This window comes from Argopecten irradians, chromosome 1 (genome assembly GCF_041381155.1).
Source record: "Argopecten irradians isolate NY chromosome 1, Ai_NY, whole genome shotgun sequence".
NCBI lineage: Eukaryota > Metazoa > Mollusca > Bivalvia > Pectinida > Pectinidae > Argopecten > Argopecten irradians.
In genome coordinates, this window is record NC_091134.1 from 58,265,183 (window position 1) to 58,287,866 (window position 22,684).

The window sequence follows — 22,684 nt, forward strand, 5'->3', positions numbered from 1 at the left end:
CAATACCCAGCACAACATACACGCAACACACCGCATACATGAGAGGCCGTCCTTACATGACCATAGCTGTTAATAGGACGTTTAGCAATAAAACAAGCAAACAAGTGTCGCGTTGACAAGGCTGACCCTAAAAATAATAACACTTGATGGAACCAACTTCAGATTGTTTGAAACAGATTTAGTTTAGCTTTATGTAAAATGTGAGATCTGGTAATAGATATGGGTTGAAATTGGTAAGGTTTGCGGACTGAACAACGTTCGACGGATGACGCACTTCATTTAAAATCCCAATATGGGTACATGTTACGTTACGAATATAGGCCTATATTAACTTGGTTAGGAAAAAATGCAAAGAATCCGTGTTCAATAAAGAGAAAAAAAAATACAAAACCTTTATTCAGAAATCAATCACGGAAAAGCGAAAATGTTTCAAAATTCGAAATGGGATCCACAAAAAAAAAAAAAAAAAAAAAAAAAAAAAAAATACCCCCCCCCCGCACCTACCTCAACCATCAAGCACATCCCTTATTCCTTAATATATATGTATGTTTATATAAGTTTAATAATCAACATTTTCATCTCACTCTTAATGTGCTGTAACAACACATCCTCAATTAAAATCGAAATCTGGGTTACCGTATTTTCATCTAAAATAACTCCGCTAGGTACGTACACGGGACCACTATAAGGTGACCTAAGAATATCATATCTAGTGATTTGTTAAAAAAAAACTATGCTTAATAACGTCTTTACTCTTTATTTCTTTCCAACGAAATGGGTGTTGCCAAATTAGTAATGCTATTACATATATGTCGATATAGAATGTCATTGCTATAACATGAAGATCAGTCGAACAATTAAGGGAGCTATAACTAAAACTCAGAAAAGAAAGTAATCTGTAAATTAGCGTTTTGAATAAGTTTCCGATGTTATATAAACATTAATGTTTAATAGCAAAACGCAAAACGTTAGCACTAGTTTAATATAATGTATGCATGTAGTAACTAATATTCACGGTGGTTTTAATTTCACTAAATTCGGTGATCCATCCAAATTCGCGAAATTTATTTTACTTCGAAAAAAATTAACAAAATCATGGTTTCACATGCATATTGTAGCCTGTCTTATGAAAGACACTTTCAGATGTGATATAGATGATTCGCAAAGATAAGTCCCCGCAAAATATGTTCCAAACTGTAAATCGTGAAACTTTACATGCACCCGCGAAATTTAACTATACACAGTATATAAACATGTTCGTGCATTTAATTTGAACCGTTTTGGAGTAATAATAAACTGTAATTTGTTATTTTTGTTTTCATAGTAACAGATAAAATACCAAAAATAGAGGTTCCGGAGAGCAAAAGGTACAACAATGACACTAGCCTAACATATACACAAAGTTTCGTGGAAATAAATTGAACGGTTTCGGAGTAAGGTAACTTTAAAATTGTGTCATCACATATATGCAATTTCCAGCTTGCCTCATGTCGGTGCAGGGACAGCACATAGACTGGTTACCGCCTCAGTTACCTCCCTTGCGTACGCTTCACTGAGGGTCCCTAGTGAGCGGAGCGCAGCCTGGCGGAGAATAGAGAACTAAGGGAAGGGAACCAGTCTAGGACAGCACACATACATTGATGACGTCGTTAACAATGCATAACGTGACGTCAAAATTCGTTAAAAAGCAGATCGGCCCAGATCGGCCCTGTGGCAGTCAACGTAAAAGTCAGATAGGCCCAAATCGGCCCTGTGGCAGCCTAAGGGTTAATATCCCATGAAAAGTTACATAATATAAGACCACGATCGAGAGCAAGGACGTCTCCTTGCAGGCGGTGTATGGGATTTGCAAATTATTTAGTCTAGATGAAATAAATGATTATTCTAATTACTGGTTTATGTAAATAATGAATGTACTTGCAATATTTCCAACGTTGGACATTTTTATTTTGCTATAATTAATATCGATGCTGCTATCGTTTGTGCGAGGAGATGAGATGAGGAGGTTTTGTCGAGTCATCTCAGTTTTCCTTGTTGACACCAAAATAAAACTTGTATTATAAGACAGTTACCGTGTATTCTGTTTATCCTGCAACTTTTTCATTATACATAGAGAACATGGTATTCAAAACGAAAGCAAATTGCCTGTTATTTACAAGATTTCGCTCAAATATGTTAGCGACGTCATTCCGGTGATTGTGACGTCTCTGTTTGGCGAGACTGACTGCCGTTTCATTCACTCCTACTAAAAGTGACGTCACTGGAATGTTCGGGATCAAGTTATCAAATTTAGAAATTGAATCAAACGAAAGAATTAAACATTTATTCACTGACATCGTAATATTTTCCTATTGCAACTATTACAGGAAATTCTTATCATCCGGTATCGAGCTTTGTGCCCGACCTAAGTTGTTTCAGACTTAGATCTGAAAATGCATTGTTTCTTGATATTGTTCCGCTTCTTTTGTTGACTTTAAATTCGTAAAATGAACTGCGAAGGGCGTCAGAACGCTTGTTTTCAACGTGAATAAACACCGTAGTGATAAAGACCTTCCAAGTATATCAACAGTGAATATTTGCATCATAGACTGGTTCCCTTCCCTTAGTTCTCTACTCTCCGCCAGGCTGCGCTCCGCTCACTAGTGAAGCGTACGCAACGGAGGTAATTGAGTCGGGAACCAGTCTATTTGCATCAGGGAAATAGGGATATAAAAAGTCGATTTTCTCTAAAAGTAAGTAAGTCACACTACATTAATTTTGCTGGAACACTTAAAAAATCGTACTGATTTCAGAACAATTGGAATCTTACAGTATTTTTATTATTATTATATAATGTAAGTTAATTATGCCAATAGACCACACTGCTACTTCTTACCGTCGTTACATACTTTTACTACCTACTCTTTCCTTCTTACCGTCGTTACATACTTTTACCACCTGCTGTTTCCTTCTTACCGTCGTTAATACTTTTAACACCTACTCTTTCCTTCTTACCGTCGTTAATACTTTTACCACCTGCTGTTTCCTTCTTACCGTCGTTAATTCTTTTAACACCTACTCTTTCCTTCTTACCGTCGTTACATACTTTTACCACCTGCTGTTTCCTTCTTACCGTCGTTAATTCTTTTACCACCTACTTTCCTTCTTACCGTCGTTACATACTTTTACCACCTACTCTTTCCTTCTTACCGCCGTTACTTACTACTTTTACCACCTACTCTTTCCTTCTTACCGTCGTTACATACTTTTACCACCTACTCTTTCCTTCTTACCGCCGTTACATACTTTTACCCCTTCTCTTCCTTGTTACCGTCGTTACATACTTTTACCACCTACTCTTTCCTTCTTACCGTCGTTACATACTTTTACACCTACTCTTTCCTTCTTACCGTCGTTACATACTTTTACCACCTACTCTTTCCTTCTTACCGTCGTTACATACTTTTACCACCTACTCTTTCCTTCTTACCGTCGTTACATACTTTTACCACCTACTCTTTCCTTCTTACCGTCGTTTACATACTTTTACCACCTACTCTTTCCTTCTTACCGTCGTTAATACTTTTACCACCTCTCTTTCCTTCTTACCGTCGTTACATACTTTTACCACCTACTCTTTCCTTCTTACCGTCGTTACATACTTTTACCGCCTACTCTTTCCTTCTTACCGTCGTTACATACTTTTACCACCTACTCTTTCCTTCTTACCGTCGTTACATACTTTTACCACCTACTCTTTCCTTCTTACCGTCGTTACATACTTTTACCGCCTACTCTTTCCTTCTTACCGTCGTTACATACTTTTACCACCTACTCTTTCCTTCTTACCGTCGTTACATACTTTTACCACCTACTCTTTCCTTCTTACCGTCGTTACATACTTTTACCACCTACTCTTTCCTTCTTACCGCCGTTACATACTTTTACCGCCTCTCTATCCTTCTTACCGTCGTTACATACTTTTACCACCTACTCTTTCCTTCTTACCGTCGTTACATACTTTTACCACCTACTCTTTCCTTCTTACCGTCGTTACATACTTTTACCACCTACTCTATTTCCTTTTACCCGCCGTTACATACTTTTACCACCTACTCTTTCCTTCTTACCGTCGTTACATACTTTTACCACCTACTCTTTCCTTCTTACCGTCGTTACATACTTTTACCACCTACTCTTTCCTTCTTACCGTCGTTACATACTTTTACCACCTACTCTTTCCTTCTTACCGTCGTTACATACTTTTACCACCTACTCTTTCCTTCTTACCGTCGTTACATACTTTTACCACCTACTCTTTCCTTCTTACCGTCGTTACATACTTTTACCACCTACTCTTTCCTTCTTACCGTCGTTACATACTTTTACCACCTACTCTTTCCTTCTTACCGTCGTTACATACTTTTACCACCTACTCTTTCCTTCTTACCGTCGTTACATACTTTTACCACCTACTCTTTCCTTCTTACCGTCGTTACATACTTTTACCACCTACTCTTTCCTTCTTACCGTCGTTACATACTTTTACCACCTACTCTTTCCTTCTTACCGTCGTTACATACTTTTACCACCTACTCTTTCCTTCTTACCGTCGTTACATACTTTTACCACCTACTCTTTCCTTCTTACCGTCGTTACATACTTTTACCACCTACTCTTTCCTTCTTACCGTCGTTACATACTTTTACCACCTACTCTTTCCTTCTTACCGTCGTTACATACTTTTACCACCTACTCTTTCCTTCTTACCGTCGTTACATACTTTTACCACCTACTCTTTCCTTCTTACCGTCGTTACATACTTTTACCACCTACTCTTTCCTTCTTACCGTCGTTACATACTTTTACCACCTACTCTTTCCTTCTTACCGTCGTTACATACTTTTACCACCTACTCTTTCCTTCTTACCGTCGTTACATACTTTTACCACCTACTCTTTCCTTCTTACCGTCGTTACATACTTTTACCACCTACTCTTTCCTTCTTACCGTCGTTACATACTTTTACCACCTACTCTTTCCTTCTTACCGTCGTTACATACTTTTACCACCTACTCTTTCCTTCTTACCGTCGTTACATACTTTTACCACCTACTCTTTCCTTCTTACCGTCGTTACATACTTTTACCACCTACTCTTTCCTTCTTACCGTCGTTACATACTTTTACCACCTACTCTTTCCTTCTTACCGTCGTTACATACTTTTACCACCTACTCTTTCCTTCTTACCGTCGTTACATACTTTTACCACCTACTCTTTCCTTCTTACCGTCGTTACATACTTTTACCACCTACTCTTTCCTTCTTACCGTTGTTACATACTTTTAACACCTACTCTTTCCTTCTTACCGTCGTTACATACTTTTACCACCTTGTCTTTTCTTGTTACCGCCGTTAATACTTTTACCACCTACTCTTTCCTTCTTACCGTCGTTACATACTTTTACCACCTACTCTTTCCTTCTTACCGTCGTTACATACTTTTACCACCTACTCTTTCCTTCTTACCGTCGTTACATACTTTTACCACCTACTCTTTCCTTCTTACCGTCGTTACATACTTTTACCACCTACTCTTTCCTTCTTACCGTCGTTACATACTTTTACCACCTACTCTTTCCTTCTTACCGTCGTTACATACTTTTACCACCTACTCTTTCCTTCTTACCGTCGTTACATACTTTTACCACCTACTCTTTCCTTCTTACCGTCGTTACATACTTTTACCACCTACTCTTTCCTTCTTACCGCCGTTACATACTTTTACCACCTACCTCTTTCCTTTTACCGTCGTTACATACTTTTACCACCTACTCTTTCCTTCTTACCGTCGTTACATACTTTTACCACCTACTCTTTCCTTCTTACCGTCGTTACATACTTTTACCACCTACTCTTTCCTTCTTACCGTCGTTACATACTTTTACCACCTACTCTTTCCTTCTTACCGTCGTTACATACTTTTACCACCTACTCTTTCCTTCTTACCGTCGTTACATACTTTTACCACCTACTCTTTCCTTCTTACCGTCGTTACATACTTTTACCACCTACTCTTTCCTTCTTACCGCCGTTACATACTTTTACCACCTACTCTTTCCTTCTTACCGCCGTTACATACTTTTACCGCCTTCTCTATCCTTGTTACCGTCGTTACATACTTTTACCACCTACTCTTTCCTTCTTACCGTCGTTACATACTTTTACCACCTACTCTTTCCTTCTTACCGTCGTTACATACTTTTACCACCTACTCTTTCCTTCTTACCGTCGTTACATACTTTTACCACCTACTCTTTCCTTCTTACCGTCGTTACATACTTTTACCACCTTACTCTTTCCTTCTTACCGTCGTTACATACTTTTACCACCTACTCTTTCCTTCTTACCGTCGTTACATACTTTTACCACCTACTCTTTCCTTCTTACCGTCGTTACATACTTTTACCACCTCTCTTTTCCTTCTTACCGCGTTACATACTTTTACCACCTACTCTTTCCTCTTTCCGTTTACTTTTACCACCGTCTCATCCTTTTACCGTCGTTACTACTTTACCACCTCCTTTCCTTCTTACCGTCGTTACATACTTTTACCACCTACTCTTTCCTTCTTACCGTCGTTACATACTTTTACCACCTACTCTTTCCTTCTTACCGTCGTTACATACTTTTACCACCTACTCTTTCCTTCTTACCGTCGTTACATACTTTTACCACCTACTCTTTCCTTCTTACCGTCGTTACATACTTTTACCACCTACTCTTTTCCTTCTTACCGTCGTTACATACTTTTACCACCTACTCTTTCCTTCTTACCGTCGTTACATACTTTTACCACCTACTCTTTCCTTCTTACCGTCGTTACATACTTTTACCACTACTTTTCCTTCTTACCGTCGTTACATACTTTTACCACCTACTCTTTCCTTCTTACCGTCGTTACATACTTTTACCACCTACTCTTTCCTTCTTACCGTCGTTACATACTTTTACCACCTACTCTTTCCTTCTTACCGTCGTTACATACTTTTACCACCTACTCTTTCCTTCTTACCGTCGTTACATACTTTTACCACCTACTCTTTCCTTCTTACCGTCGTTACATACTTTTACCCTACTCTTTCCTTCTTACCGTCGTTACATACTTTTACCACCTACTCTTTCCTTCTTACCGTCGTTACATACTTTTACCACCTACTCTTTCCTTCTTACCGTCGTTACATACTTTTACCACCTGCTCTTTCCTTCTTACCGTCGTTACATACTTTTACCACCTACTCTTTCCTTCTTACCGTCGTTACATACTTTTACCACCTTACCGCGTTACTCTTTCCTTCTCTTCCTTTTACCGTCGTTACATACTTTTACCACCTACTCTTTCCTTCTTACCGTCGTTACATACTTTTACCACCTACTCTTCCTTCTTACCGTCGTTACATACTTTTACCACCTACTCTTTCCTTCTTACCGTCGTTACATACTTTTACCACCTACTCTTTCCTTCTTACCGTCGTTACATACTTTTACCACCTACTCTTTCCTTCTTCGTCGTTACATACTTTACCCTTACACCTACTCTTTCCGTTACTTACATACTTTTACCACCTACTCTTTCCTCTCTTACCGTCGTTACATACTTTTACCACCTACTCTTTCCTTCTTACCGTCGTTACATACTTTTACCACCTACTCTTTCCTTCTTACCGTCGTTACATACTTTTACCACCTACTCTTTCCTTCTTACCGTCGTTACATACTTTTACCACCTACTCTTTCCTTCTTACCGTCGTTACATACTTTTACCACCTACTCTTTCCTTCTTACCGTCGTTACATACTTTTACCACCTACTCTTTCCTTCTTACCGTCGTTACATACTTTTACCACCTACTCTTTCCTTCTTACCGTCGTTACATACTTTTACCACCTACTCTTTCCTTCTTACCGTCGTTACATACTTTTACCACCTACTCTTTCCTTCTTACCGTCGTTACATACTTTTACCACCTACTCTTTCCTTCTTACCGTCGTTACATACTTTTACCACCTACTCTTTCCTTCTTACCGTCGTTACATACTTTTACCACCTACTCTTTCCTTCTTACCGTCGTTACATACTTTTACCACCTACTCTTTCCTTCTTACCGTCGTTACATACTTTTACCACCTACTCTTTCCTTCTTACCGTCGTTACATACTTTTACCACCTACTCTTTCCTTCTTACCGTCGTTACATACTTTTACCACCTACTCTTTCCTTCTTACCGTCGTTACATACTTTTACCACCTACTCTTTCCTTCTTACCGTCGTTACATACTTTTACCACCTATCTTTCCTTCTTACCGTCGTTACATACTTTTACCACCTACTCTTTCCTTCTTACCGTCGTTACATACTTTTACCACCTACTCTTTCCTTCTTACCGTCGTTACATACTTTTACCACCTACTCTTTCCTTCTTACCGTCGTTACATACTTTTACCACCTACTCTTTCCTTTTTACCGTCGTTACATACTTTTACCACCTACTCTTTCCTTCTTACCGTCGTTACATACTTTTACCACCTACTCTTTCCTTCTTACCGTCGTTACATACTTTTACCACCTACTCTTTCCTTCTTACCGTCGTTACATACTTTTACCACCTACTCTTTCCTTCTTACCGTCGTTACATACTTTTACCACCTACTCTTTCCTTCTTACCGTCGTTACATACTTTTACCACCTACTCTTTCCTTCTTACCGTCGTTACATACTTTTACCACTACTCTTTCCTTTTACCGTCGTTACATACTTTTACCACCTACTCTTTCCTTCTTACCGTCGTTACATACTTTTACCACCTACTCTTTCCTTCTTACCGTCGTTACATACTTTTACCACCTACTCTTTCCTTCTTACCGTCGTTACATACTTTTACCACCTACTCTTTCCTTCTTACCGTCGTTACATACTTTTACCACCTACTCTATCCTTGTTACCGTCGTTACATACTTTTACCACCTACTCTTTCCTTCTTACCGTCGTTACATACTTTTACCGCCTTCTCTATCCTTGTTACCGTCGTTACATACTTTTACCACCTACTCTCTTTCCTTCTTACCGCCGTTACATACTTTTACCACCTACTCTTTCCTTCTTACCGTCGTTACATACTTTTACCCCTCTCTTTCCTTCTTACCGTCGTTACATACTTTTACCACCTACTCTTTCCTTCTTACCGCCGTTACATACTTTTACCACCTACTCTTTCCTTGTTACCGTCGTTACATACTTTTACACCTACTCTTTCCTTCTTACCGTCGTTACATACTTTTACCACCTCTCTTTCCTTGTTACCGCCGTTACATACTTTTACCACCTACTCTTTCCTTCTTACCGTCGTTACATACTTTTACCACCTTCTTTCCTTCTTACCGTCGTTACATACTTTTACCACCTACTCTTTCCTTCTTACCGTCGTTACATACTTTTACCACCTGCTGTTTCCTTCTTACCGTCGTTAATACTTTTACCACCTGCTCTTTCCTTCTTACCGTCGTTACATACTTTTACCACCTACTCTTTCCTTCTTACCGTCGTTACATACTTTTACCACCTACTCTTTCCTTCTTACCGTCGTTACATACTTTTACCACCTACTCTTTCCTTCTTACCGTCGTTACATACTTTTACCACCTACTCTTTCCTTCTTACCGCCGTTACATACTTTTACCACCTACTCTTTCCTTCTTACCGTCGTTACATACTTTTACCACCTACTCTTTCCTTCTTACCGTCGTTACATACTTTTACCACCTACTCTTTCCTTCTTACCGTCGTTACATACTTTTACCGCCTACTCTTTCCTTCTTTACCGTCGTTACATACTTTTACCACCTTCTCTTTCCTTGTTACCGCCGTTACATACTTTTACCACCTACTCTTTCCTTCTTACCGTCGTTACATACTTTTACCACCTACTCTTTCCTTCTTACCGCCGTTACATACTTTTACCACCTACTCTTTCCTTCTTACCGCCGTTACATACTTTTACCCCTACTCTTTCCTTTTACCGCCGTTACATACTTTTACCACCTACTCTTTCCTTCTTACCGTCGTAAACTTTACATACTTTTACCGCGTTCAACTTTTACCACCTACTCTTTCCTTCTTACCGTCGTTACATACTTTTACCACCTACTCTTTCCTTCTTACCGTCGTTACATACTTTTACCACCTACTCTTTCCTTCTTACCGTCGTTACATACTTTTACCACCTACTCTTTCCTTCTTACCGTCGTTACATACTTTTACCACCCTACTCTTTCCTTCTTACCGTCGTTACATACTTTTACCACCTACTCTTTCCTTCTTACCGTCGTTACATACTTTTACCACCTACTCTTTCCTTCTTACCGTCGTTACATACTTTTACCACCTACTCTTTCCTTCTTACCGTCGTTACATACTTTTACCACCTACTCTTTCCTTCTTACCGTCGTTACATACTTTTACCACCTACTCTTTCCTTCTTACCGTCGTTACATACTTTTACCACCTACTCTTTCCTTCTTACCGCCGTTACATACTTTTACCACCTACTCTTTCCTTCTTACCGTCGTTACATACTTTTACCACCTACTCTTTCCTTCTTACCGTCGTTACATACTTTTACCACCTACTCTTTCCTTCTTACCGTCGTTACATACTTTTACCACCTACTCTTTCCTTCTTACCGTCGTTACATACTTTTACCACCTACTCTTTCCTTCTTACCGCCGTTACATACTTTTACCACCTACTCTTTCCTTCTTACCGCCGTTACATACTTTTACCACCTGCTCTTTCCTTCTTACCGTCGTTACATACTTTTACCACCTACTCTTTCCTTCTTACCGTCGTTACATACTTTTACCACCTACTCTTTCCTTCTTACCGTCGTTACATACTTTACTACCTTATACTTTTACCTACTCTTTCCTTCTTACCGCCGTTACATACTTTTACCACCTACTCTTTCCTTCTTACCGTCGTTAAATACTTTTACCACCTACTCTTTCCTTCTTACCGTCGTTACATACTTTTACCACCTACTCTTTCCTTCTTACCGTCGTTACATACTTTTACCACCTACTCTTTCCTTCTTACCGTCGTTACATACTTTTACCACCTACTCTTTCCTTCTTACCGCCGTTACATACTTTTACCACCTACTCTTTCCTTCTTACCGTCGTTACATACTTTTACCACCTACTCTTTCCTTCTTACCGTCGTTACATACTTTTACCACCTACTCTTTCCTTCTTACCGTCGTTACATACTTTTACCACCTACTCTTTCCTTCTTACCGTCGTTACATACTTTTACCACCTACTCTTTCCTTCTTACCGTCGTTACATACTTTTACCACCTACTCTTTCCTTCTTACCGTCGTTACATACTTTTACCACCTACTCTTTCCTTCTTACCGTCGTTACATACTTTTACCACCTACTCTTTCCTTCTTACCGTCGTTACATACTTTTACCACCTACTCTTTCCTTCTTACCGTCGTTACATACTTTTACCACCTACTCTTTCCTTCTTACCGTCGTTACATACTTTTACCACCTACTCTTTCCTTCTTACCGTCGTTACATACTTTTACCACCTACTCTTTCCTTCTTACCGTCGTTACATACTTTTACCACCTACTCTTTCCTTCTTACCGTCGTTACATACTTTTACCACCTACTCTTTCCTTCTTACCGTCGTTACATACTTTTACCACCTACTCTTTCCTTCTTACCGTCGTTACATACTTTTACCACCTACTCTTTCCTTCTTACCGTCGTTACATACTTTTACCACCTACTCTTTCCTTCTTACCGTCGTTACATACTTTTACCACCTACTCTTTCCTTCTTACCGTCGTTACATACTTTTACCACCTACTCTTTCCTTCTTACCGTCCGTTACATACTTTTACCACCTACTCTTTCCTTCTTACCGTCGTTACATACTTTTACCACCTACTCTTTCCTTCTTACCGTCGTTACATACTTTTACCACCTACTCTTTCCTTCTTACCGTCGTTAATACTTTTACCACCTACTCTTTCCTTCTTACCGTCGTTACATACTTTTACCGCCTTCTCTATCCTTGTTACCGTCGTTACATACTTTTACCACCTACTCTTTCCTTCTTACCGTCGTTACATACTTTTACCACCTACTCTTTCCTTCTTACCGTCGTTACATACTTTTACCACCTACTCTTTCCTTCTTACCGTCGTTACATACTTTTACCACCTACTCTTTCCTTCTTACCGTCGTTACATACTTTTACCACCTACTCTTTCCTTCTTACCGTCGTTAATACTTTTACCACCTACTCTTTCCTTCTTACCGTCGTTACATACTTTTACCACCTACTCTTTCCTTCTTACCGTCGTTTCAATACTTTTACCACCTACTCTTTCCTTCTTACCGTCGTTACATACTTTTACCACCTACTCTTTCCTTCTTACCGTCGTTACATACTTTTACCACCTACTCTTTCCTTCTTACCGTCGTTACATACTTTTACCACCTACTTTTCCTTCTTACCGTCGTTACATACTTTTACCACCTACTCTTTCCTTCTTACCGCCGTTACATACTTTTACCGCCTTCTCTATCCTTGTTACCGTCGTTACATACTTTTACCACTACTCTTTCCTTCTTACCGTCGTTACATACTTTTACCACCTGCTTTTCCTTCTTACCGTCGTTTCATACTTTTACCACCTACTCTTTCCTTCTTACCGTCGTTACATACTTTTACCACCTACTCTTTCCTTCTTACCGTCGTTTCATACTTTTACCACCTACTCTTTCCTTCTTACCGCCGTTACATACTTTTACCACCTACTCTTTCCTTCTTACCGTCGTTAATACTTTTACCACCTACTCTTTCCTTCTTACCGTCGTTACATACTTTTACCACCTACTCTTTCCTTCTTACCGTCGTTACATACTTTTACCCCCTACTCTATCCTTGTTACCGTCGTTACATACTTTTACCACCTACTCTTTCCCTTCTTCTTACCGTCGTTAATACTTTTACCACCTACTCTTTCCTTCTTACCGCCGTTACATACTTTTACCACCTACTCTTTCCTTCTTACCGTCGTTACATACTTTTACCACCTACTCTTTCCTTCTTACCGTCGTTACATACTTTTACCACCTACTCTTTCCTTCTTACCGTCGTTAATACTTTTACCACCTAATCTTTCCTGTATGATGAATACCTAACTCAAACATGCTCATTTTATTCATTATAATTCTATTATACAGTATTAACAGTTTTATTGGAACGGTACCAAATACACTGTCAACTGATTCAAAAATATCAACGGATTAGTTCAATAAAATAAACTACAACAAACACTCAACTGTCAGTTAGGCGAAAATTTTATTTCATTGCAATTACATTTAATTGAGAGTTGCGATTGGATATGTTGGTTTACAGGTGTGGGCGAGAGGTGTGCTCATAAGGGCAAGGTCGTCATGCGATAAGGGTGTACCGGTGGGGTTGCTGTCAATCAACTGGATAAGTTTGGCCTGTAGACAGATGAAAATAAGGTATGTGCAAAACTACAGATTTGGAAAGCGATGTGTTTTTATTATGATTTCTTTATTGTGAATAGACTAAATTTAAAGGTTGTCCTTATTAGGGGTTTTGTACGGAATTTGGTGTTTGATCTTTGTGCTTATGTCAATAAATGTCTTAAAACGTAAAGTGAAATTGAATATATGATATCTAGAATGCACGGATCCCACGAGATGTATTAATTGATTATTTATCAGAGGGTGTTGTTTTAATGTAGTGTGTGCCAAGCAAAAGCACAGTCTAAAGTTTTCCTACTTTCACTTTTACATAGATTTGTTATTGTAGTAAAGCACATGTGGCTGGATATTCCTCTCATAAGTTGGCATAATATGTGACCGATTTTTTTGTTTAATAAAATAAAAATAAGTTAAGATTAAATATGTATCTACCTCAAGATTCCTGAGAACGTGGACGTCTCCAATATTGTTCTTTTCGTCATCACTTGGGTTATAGATCCAGCATTGCTTGTTACTGATTACGGCCATACGGTGCTGTGTTAAAGCAAAATACTATTTAGTCTCCTGCTTTATTATCGTGAACATGGGACTATTTCATCGCTATAATTGAATTCCAGCTTATTGATTTTTGTTTTGTTTTGATTTTGTTGTTTTTTTTTTTTGTTATTAATATACAACTAGCGATTATGCTTATACTGTTAACGTTACTTTCGTGGACAATTAGAGCAAAAATGAAACTAGAAGCAAAAATTCGCGCAAGAAATTAACTTTTGGCTAAAACTGTTTTGCTCAAAAATTATCAAATGGATTCAATCTGAACGAGCTTGAAGACTCTTTTTATATGCGGGAATCACAGGCTCGGCCACAATTTCTTACAGACAGAGAAACCCAAAGGAAAGCAACTTTGCAAGATGAGAATATAGGAGCCTTACAGAGGATGCATCGTACTTGAAGGAAAAGGCCTCGCCGATATGTGGTGCGTGAGTTCCATGTTGATGATGATGTGTCCCGTTATTGTTGTTGTGATGGTGATGCGCCGGCGTCGTGACTGGGACTGTCATTCCGCATGTCTGGAAAAATAAAGTGAGAAATTTATACCATGGCTGAAATTGATATTTGAAATAGATTCATATTCGGTTAAAACTAATCTTCCATTCTAAAGCTCTCGTGGAAAGATTCTGGAGTGTTGGAATGAACAAGAAAAGAAGGAGAAAATAGATTGGGGTAAAAAAGGATCGGGGTTAAAAAAGATCGGGGTAAAAAAAGGATCGGGGTAAAAAAAGATCGGGATAAAAAAGATCGGGGTAAAAAAGGATCGGGGTAAAGTAGAAAACAAAAAATGAATAATGCAATAATGAATCGAAAATCAAAAAATCTATAGCGATCATACATTCCCCATAGTTATTCTTTCTTAAACGAAACTACACCTTGAAACCGTCGACAATTTTTTCAAAGATACATATATCAGTAAAGAGGTCCAAGACAGAATGACAATATTGTAAAATAATTACAGTGTTATCGAATAAATTGATAAATCAATCTGTCTTTTGACCCCAAAGATAAGCACATTATTTAAAAAAAAAAAAAAACATTGGAAAAGTCATTAACTTACAACGGCAACCGAACAAGCGAGAACTACTAAGAATCCGTTCATGGTGGAGATCTGAGTAAAGTCACGACAAACAACTGGATCTAAGAAGTAACAAGGACTGTTCGCTGTATTTGTAACATAGCCGTGGGAATGTCCTAGATTGTGTAGCTTATCTACACATGTACGTACCATATGGCTAGTGAAAGTTCAGCCTAACCAAGTAACCCTTATTTATTTGAATTCATTACTTTCACTTATAACAGTTTTAGTCTACATTATTGAATTAGAATTATGCCTATTTCTTAAATCAAATAAGACTTTAAAATATAATGTACAATGTTACAATGAGCTGAATTATTGAGCGTATATTCATTCAGTTAAAATTGATCCTGGATTATCTATGGCAGATATTCCATACCTCTGTTAAGGTGACAATTCAGTGAGGCTAATTCTGTTATATAATCCCAAAGCAAAACACAAAACACAGACCTTTAGGACGTCCCAACACCCCCTCTCACACAGACCTTTAGGACGTCCCAACACCCCCTCTCATACAGAGCTTTAGGACGTCCCATCAATACTGTTGGAAAGTATAACCTCATTTTGCAATTATTTCAGGAAGGTACATTACATACATAAACTATATGTAACCTATCTGAGTGTGACCTAAAATAAGAATACAGAGGTGAAATCTCGATTAAATTAGCATGTGTTGTGAACCTTTCGAAATCACATGTTTTACGTAACTACCAGTTGAAACTCACTTTATCTGGAGTCTAATTAACACCATAGAACATATTAAACAATTTATTTTGCTTTTGGTCCAACCGCAATTAGTATTTTGTTCTCTATTGTTTATAGTGCTATGGATTTTTTTCGGGACGCAATTCGATTAGATTAGCATGTGTTGTGAACCTTTCGAAATCACATGTTTTACGTAACTACCAGTTGAAACTCACTTTATCTGGAGTCAAAACATGAAATGTTCCTATAATAGAACATATATTTCTTACCCAACTCAATGTAACCCCGTCACTTTATAGGTCTGTTGTTTGTTTTCATATACATCACGAGTTCTTTTTAGTTGTTTCCGTTTAAAGTTATATGTACCGCAACTGAGCGAAAATTTTGACATGGTTTTATTCTCTTGGTAATCTTTTTGAAACCATCAAGTCTGATGAATTAAGGTGTGAAAGCCATTCAAATAGACCGATAACCATGTATTATATCTTATAAACATATATATAAGACAAACGTTATGCACTGTAAAATTCCTGTTTTTAAGCCATTTAGATGGAAACATACAGAGTTTAATTTACAATTACTAATCACACTGTCAAAATGTGACATGGCATTGTAGACCACAGCTTGTCTTCATGGGCTGTCCGTATGTACTCATGTCACTACGTTTGTAGATGAAAATGTACTTGTAAAATTAAAACCTTGGCATTGTAAGTATAATTTGTTATTCTCAAAATGTTGATCAGTTGTGACGGTGGATGCCATATAATGATCAACAAGTTATAACTACAATAGCATGATTATATCATATCTCTCACACACAGTGGATCTTTTCGTAGACGTCTGAAAAAGGGCGGTAGACTGAACGTTCTTGGTATCATCAATGGAAACTTAAATCCTTAAAGATGCTCAACCGCATGAACGATATTAACCACTTGAACTATATCGTATGTTTAATTAGTATTCATGTGTCTAATTAACACCATAGAACATATTAAACAATTTATTTTGCTTTTGGTCCAACCGCAATTAGTATTTTGTTCTCTATTGTTTATAGTGCTATGGATTTTTTTCGGGACGCAATTAATTATTTTGAAATATTTTAATATGTTAATCTTAAGTAAAATAAAAAGCTCAATCTTTTCATTGATGGTAATGGTGTAAAGTTAGTAATTTTTCTAATTGAAGAAAAGTTCTTATTCATCTGTTCGTGTTTTTGATAGAGAAAAAAAATCATTCGTTATGGTGTAGCATCAAAAGTATTTATCTCCGACAGTTCAAGTCAGAAAGTGGGAAAAAACCTACAACGTCCTTACATGACCCTGGGACGTTAAATATCTAAACAAGTGGGAAATGTATATAGTATTACTTAAACTCGTTTGCATTGCTGTTATTTTCTGAAAATAGAAACTATCAGGAAATCCGTAATGTTATGCTTATGTCTGCGGTTGATAAAAATATTCTAATTGTAATCGGCCCAGATTACCATGATTATTAACGTTTTTGTTAATTCTTAGAAGGAGAATGTTCATATGTCCCGGTAATATTTTGGAAAACTATTTGGATGTAAAAGGGTAAAATAGTTGACACTTTATCTTTTTATGGAGAATTTGAAAGCAAAAAGAGACAAGTAGTTCTGTAGATCCAACGGAAACAAAGTCAACAAGAAACAAAAAGAACTTCTGTCTGACTGAAATTTTATTTTGATCAAATTACATTTAATTTAGAGATGCGACTGGAAATGTTGGTCTGCATGTATGGGCGAGAGATGCGCTCATCTGGGCAAGGTCGTCGTGCGATAAGGGGGTACCGGTGGGGTTGGTGTCAATCAACAGGATAAGTTTTACCTATTAACAGATAAACAAGTTGTTAAAATATGGTATTAGGCAGAAATATAGGATGGGAATATAGGAACCATTTTTTTTCTATCGGAATCACACCATACATAACATAAGTCAATGTACGATAAATTCTGTAACTCTGAAAACATTATTAAATGTAAACAAAATCTAAATGGATGTAACATTAGATTGGCATCAAATGGTGATGCTACAACTCATTGAGCTTATTCATTTTCATGACATTGGATTCGAGGTCTTATTCTTGTGTTTTTATCACTAAACACTGGCGTCACACGGCCGCAATAAACTATATCTTTAAGAGGAAAATCAGGATTACTATAGCTTCATACCTATATTTTAAGACTGACCAGATAATGGATTCTTATGTTTTCAAAAAGAACTTACCAATGTCCCTCAGACATCTAATAGCTATTTTATGGCATAACTGGATATTTTGTATGTCAAATTCCGTGGTCCCTAATTTCAGCTAGAGTTAGGTTTGTAATCATATATAAATGATAAAGCAATGATTTGTAACCAAACTGTTTATAAAATTGATATGCATACAATTGGAGTGAAAGATATACATGTATATATGTATGCCTAAACTGATTCCATCACACAATAGCTTAAAATTATCCCCTTCATCTATACACCGAAACAGGACTTGACGGAACAGAAAGCCATTCGGTTAGATACATACGAGTATATAGCTAAGATCGTCTGTTATCTTACAATATAACAGTACAAGTGAGGTGTACCTACCTCCAGATTCCTGAGAACGTGGATATCTCCAATGTGGCTCTTTTCGTCATCACTTGGGTTATAGATCCAGCATGTATGGTTGCTGATTATAGCCATACGTTGCTGAGTAAGAGCCAAGTCATACATAAGTTTCATGATTGATTATCATAGACATACCATTAACATATACAATGTATAATTCACCACTTTTCTCGCTAAAACAGTATTAAATTAACGGCATTTTGATTCGTTGTTATATAGACGCTATTGTGTCTGATTGTTAATTTATAATGCTACGAACCAAAACAACATTGAGTTAAACAAAGAATGCCCCATACGAACTTATACAGCACCGATTCTTAGTCAAATTTCGGAGATTCTACGTCAATTATAACGCCCATCATCATAGTTCAATCACACTATCTAATAGACACAGTAGAATGACAGAGAATTACCGCGGCATGGTCGTACTTGAAGACAAATCCCTCCCCAATATGCGGTGCGTGGGTTCCATGATGATGGGGTGGATGTGTCCCATTATGGCCATGATGCGGCATCTTGACAGTGGTCATTGCGCATGCCTGGAAATGTAAAAATACCATCGTTACCCAAGTTAAGGCCCACAACCTTTGAGAAAAATAAATAAATAAAATCTTAAAAACAAAAATTACATACGAAAATATATATTCATTGCCTAAGAGCATATTATAACATTAACAAAACACAAGATCCTCTGCGTAAACTATGTTAACAGTGAAGATTCATTTCACTGTTTTGCCATCTGGCGCAGTGATTATCAACCGACGAGCGGTAATTAGGACGAAGGCGGGAAACATAAGACGACCCGCGCTATGAACATTCGAATTTATTTAAATTAAATTGTTAAGAAGGTGATGGTAAGTGTCGTAGTAACGGTAAATTGATAACTTTTGTGACTCTACCACATTATCAATCTCGTTTTAATTCCCATTTTAAAAATTAAAAGCAGTTTCGGAAAGGCAGTGGCCTTTAAATTAACATGGAATTGAAGTAATAATAGAAACTTGATGATAATAACGTTTTAAAGACCCTTGAAAATTTTGCGAATAGTGCTCATTGTTGTAAAGATTTATGAACCAATAGAGTGCAAACAGGAGGGGGTGGAGTAAGAGGGAATATAATGAAACTAGTAATAATGGTCTGGGAATCGCAAGATATATCGAAGATATGCTTCGTTAGAAAATTTGAAACAAGAAACATCAATTTGCAATATACACAAACACACCCTGAAGCAGTGATACACGTTTTAGCTCATGAAAGAAGACAGACACCAAATGACAATCTAATTAATCAATACATATAATTATCTAAACAAAAGACATACATTTTGAGCATTTATCTGTTTACCCAAAATAGTGTTTGTAAGCGTAAAACAAAAGAAAGATTGTGAAACTTACAATGGCGAGAGAACAGGCCAGGACCACTAGGAATCCGTTCATGGTTGAGATCTGAGTAAGGTCACGAGAAACAACTGGATGTAAGAACTAAGGACAGCTCGCTGTATTTGTACCAAAGTCGTGGGAATGTTTTAAAATCTTGTTACATGACTTACCATATGGTCAAGTAACCCCTGTCGTATTGATCTAGATATTTTCATTTCATAACGTACATAACTGTATAGCATCTATGTATGAACTTGTGCACCGAATTTACCCCTATCTTATCTGCCCTATTGACTGAAGATGGGAATAATTGTCTGTGTTTAAAAAGGACTTCGTAAACTCTCGTAAGCCTGAATAAAGAACGCTGTGAGATTGACTCGCCCGTGAAGCTATAATGCACGCTAAGCCAATATGCCCAATATTCACTAAATCAACAATAACCTTTTGGGAACTTTACGCCATAACTAAATTAATTTTCAATCTGTTAAATTTGTCAAAGCTGTATATAACAAAGTGTACAAGCCATGCGCATGGTACAATGATTTGAATAAATGGCTGAAGGCCTCTGCATCAACAGAGATAGAATCTGCTTCTGGTGATGAGTACATATACACATATATACATGTAACAATTTATATCACAAGTCAGAAACATAGAATAAGTGTTTAACTCATGTAGTAATATTATTATATTCCTAAAAACGGAATAATCATGTTACTAATTAGTCTTTATTCTTGTGATTCATGTAGCTTCACTAGTTTTACTTTTAGCAGTGATATAGACACATCAGTTCTCTAATACAAAGTTTTTCTTTCATTTTAGCAGATAAATAATCAAAACTTCGTATATACTACAAACATGTAGAGTGGATAACTAATGACTGATCAGGCATATATAGGTTTTTATCCCGTGAACGGGTGTCATATCTAACACTCACCCTCAAGCAAATGGAAAAGCCCTGATTGAAATAATTTCAGATAGCTTACCCTTAACCCTATATCACAAATACAAAATACAATTGTACAATGGAATGCTGGTCTTTTGCTACCAGTCTAACACTAATCCTTCACCTCTTATTTTCGTTTGATAGAGGTCAAAGTGACATTCTACAATTTTCTGTCAACTTCCGGTCGCGACTTCAATGACGTTGAAAGTTAAACTCCAATTTCTACTTTGTAAGATCCTGTTTCCATCCATCCTCATAAAAGTAGGTGCAGAAACAGAATATTCCGTTGGAAATATACTTGTTCTAAATGAAACAGTGTAACGTGTAATTACGTACTGAAATACAATTGAATTATAAAAGTATTCGTCTCAGTGATTAACCTAACCATTACTGTCGTGTACGGTTTTTTTCGTTAACTTTCTTTGCACTGTCGTATCACACTTCATCATTCCACTTGAGATGGAACTATAATTATAAATTGTTTGTAACATTGACCTTCCTCTTACACATGAAAACTTTATACCGATTTTCTTTCCTTATGTGGAAGATGTCATGTAATAGGTTTAATGGTACTAATATATATGTTCATTGTTAATGCCGTGACCGAGGATAGAAATATACTATGTATTTTCGTCTATCTCATTACTCCCCAAATCATGAACAACACTTTTACTTCACCTCCTGAACCATCACCCCAATTTCACCTGTAACAATTTATCTACCTATCTGACCTAACACGTGGTACCCAGCCTCCACCCCACCCCTATTTTACCCTCTTCCACACCAAGAGCTTTACCAATAAGGGTGTCCCTAATAATACCTATCAGATATAACATTGTCCTGAAATTGTGTCAGGAAGGTACATTACATACACAAACTATTGTCAAGTAGATATGTTGTCAAACTCAGTACAGTTTAAATGTGTTTGACCTAACGTGAAATCTCGATGAGATTAGCATGTGTTGTGAACCATTCGGAATCACATGTACCCAAACTACCAGGTGAACCTCAGTTTATCTGGGGCCAAAAACTCTCCAAATGCTCCATTATTAGCACGTACGTCTTGTTGTAATGTTCACTCGTATTTTTATATTGTTTTAAAAACTTGTTATGTATATTGTTTGTTTTCTAGCAAATCCTGTGTTCTCCTTATTTGCTGTCTCTAGGTAATAGTTTAATACACATTCTAGTATTTCCATTTAGGTTACATGTTACGGTTCACAATTCTCATCTCCAACACTCGCTCCAGTATCCCATAACCCAATAATTATAATAAACCTCACATAATTATCAAATGTAACCTAGTATTAATACTCAGTACTATGTTGTTCGTTTTGTTGTGGTTTTGTTTCTTTTTTCTATTTTTCTTTCTCGACATATTAGCTATGTCCCGAAATACTGAAGTCCACCAAATACATTACAGGATAAAATACAGAAATGTAACGGATTGGCGTTGCGAATGTGGAAATATCTGAATATGGATGAAGTAAAAACGTTACCGGTAATTCAAAAGTGACTTAACGAGAATAAACGTTAAAAAAACTTGTCCGTAGAAAGTAGAACAAACTATAATGGTAGTACTCAGGAAAAGCAAATGTTCTTTGTATTACCGACGATTATACTCGTTATACATATCTAGGTCACAGCGACATTACCAAACAAATCTAGGTCACAGCAACATTACCAAACAAATGTAGGTCACAACGACATTACCAAACAAATCTAGGTCATAGCGACATTACCAAACAAATCTAGGTCATAGCGACATTACCAAACAAATCTAGGTCATAGCGACATTACCAAACAAATCTAGGTCATAGCGACAT

At 37.3% G+C, this 22,684-nt stretch overlaps 2 protein-coding genes across 2 annotated transcripts; both read right to left on the reverse strand.

Moving 5' to 3' along the window:
• Positions 1-13,400: 13,400 nt before the first annotated feature.
• On the reverse strand, positions 13,401-15,315 carry LOC138310943 (uncharacterized). Its single transcript, XM_069252311.1, has 4 exons — positions 15,187-15,315; positions 14,507-14,644; positions 14,007-14,108; positions 13,401-13,568 (listed from the first exon to the last, which is right to left on the reverse strand). Exons 1-4 carry the CDS (start codon positions 15,226-15,228, stop codon positions 13,440-13,442), a joined length of 411 nt encoding a protein of 136 aa, XP_069108412.1. The 5' UTR covers positions 15,229-15,315; the 3' UTR covers positions 13,401-13,439.
• A 2,271-nt stretch (positions 15,316-17,586) lies between these two features.
• On the reverse strand, positions 17,587-20,070 carry LOC138310951 (uncharacterized). The gene is made up of 4 exons (XM_069252319.1): positions 19,928-20,070; positions 18,947-19,072; positions 18,513-18,614; positions 17,587-17,753 (listed from the first exon to the last, which is right to left on the reverse strand). Exons 1-4 carry the CDS (start codon positions 19,967-19,969, stop codon positions 17,625-17,627), a joined length of 399 nt encoding a protein of 132 aa, XP_069108420.1. The 5' UTR covers positions 19,970-20,070; the 3' UTR covers positions 17,587-17,624.
• Between the last annotated feature and the right edge of the window lie 2,614 nt (positions 20,071-22,684).

What these genes read in the sequence shown, in the direction of transcription:
- LOC138310951 (XM_069252319.1), bottom strand. Translation starts at nt 19,969, where the DNA reads ATGAACGGATTCCTAGTGGTCCTGGCCTGTTCTCTCGCCATT. An exon ending in TGGCCTGTTCTCTCGCCATT is followed by an intron (nt 19,073 to 19,927) that starts GTAAGTTTCACA and finishes TTACATTTCCAG; the next exon opens with GCATGCGCAATGACCACTGT. An exon ending in TCAAGTACGACCATGCCGCG is followed by an intron (nt 18,615 to 18,946) that starts GTAATTCTCTGT and finishes GCTCTTACTCAG; the next exon opens with CAACGTATGGCTATAATCAG.
- LOC138310943 (XM_069252311.1), bottom strand. Translation starts at nt 15,228, where the DNA reads ATGAACGGATTCTTAGTAGTTCTCGCTTGTTCGGTTGCCGTT. An exon ending in TCAAGTACGATGCATCCTCT is followed by an intron (nt 14,109 to 14,506) that starts GTAAGGCTCCTA and finishes GCTTTAACACAG; the next exon opens with CACCGTATGGCCGTAATCAG. An exon ending in ACGTTCTCAGGAATCTTGAG is followed by an intron (nt 13,569 to 14,006) that starts GTAGATACATAT and finishes ATCTGTCTACAG; the next exon opens with GCCAAACTTATCCAGTTGAT.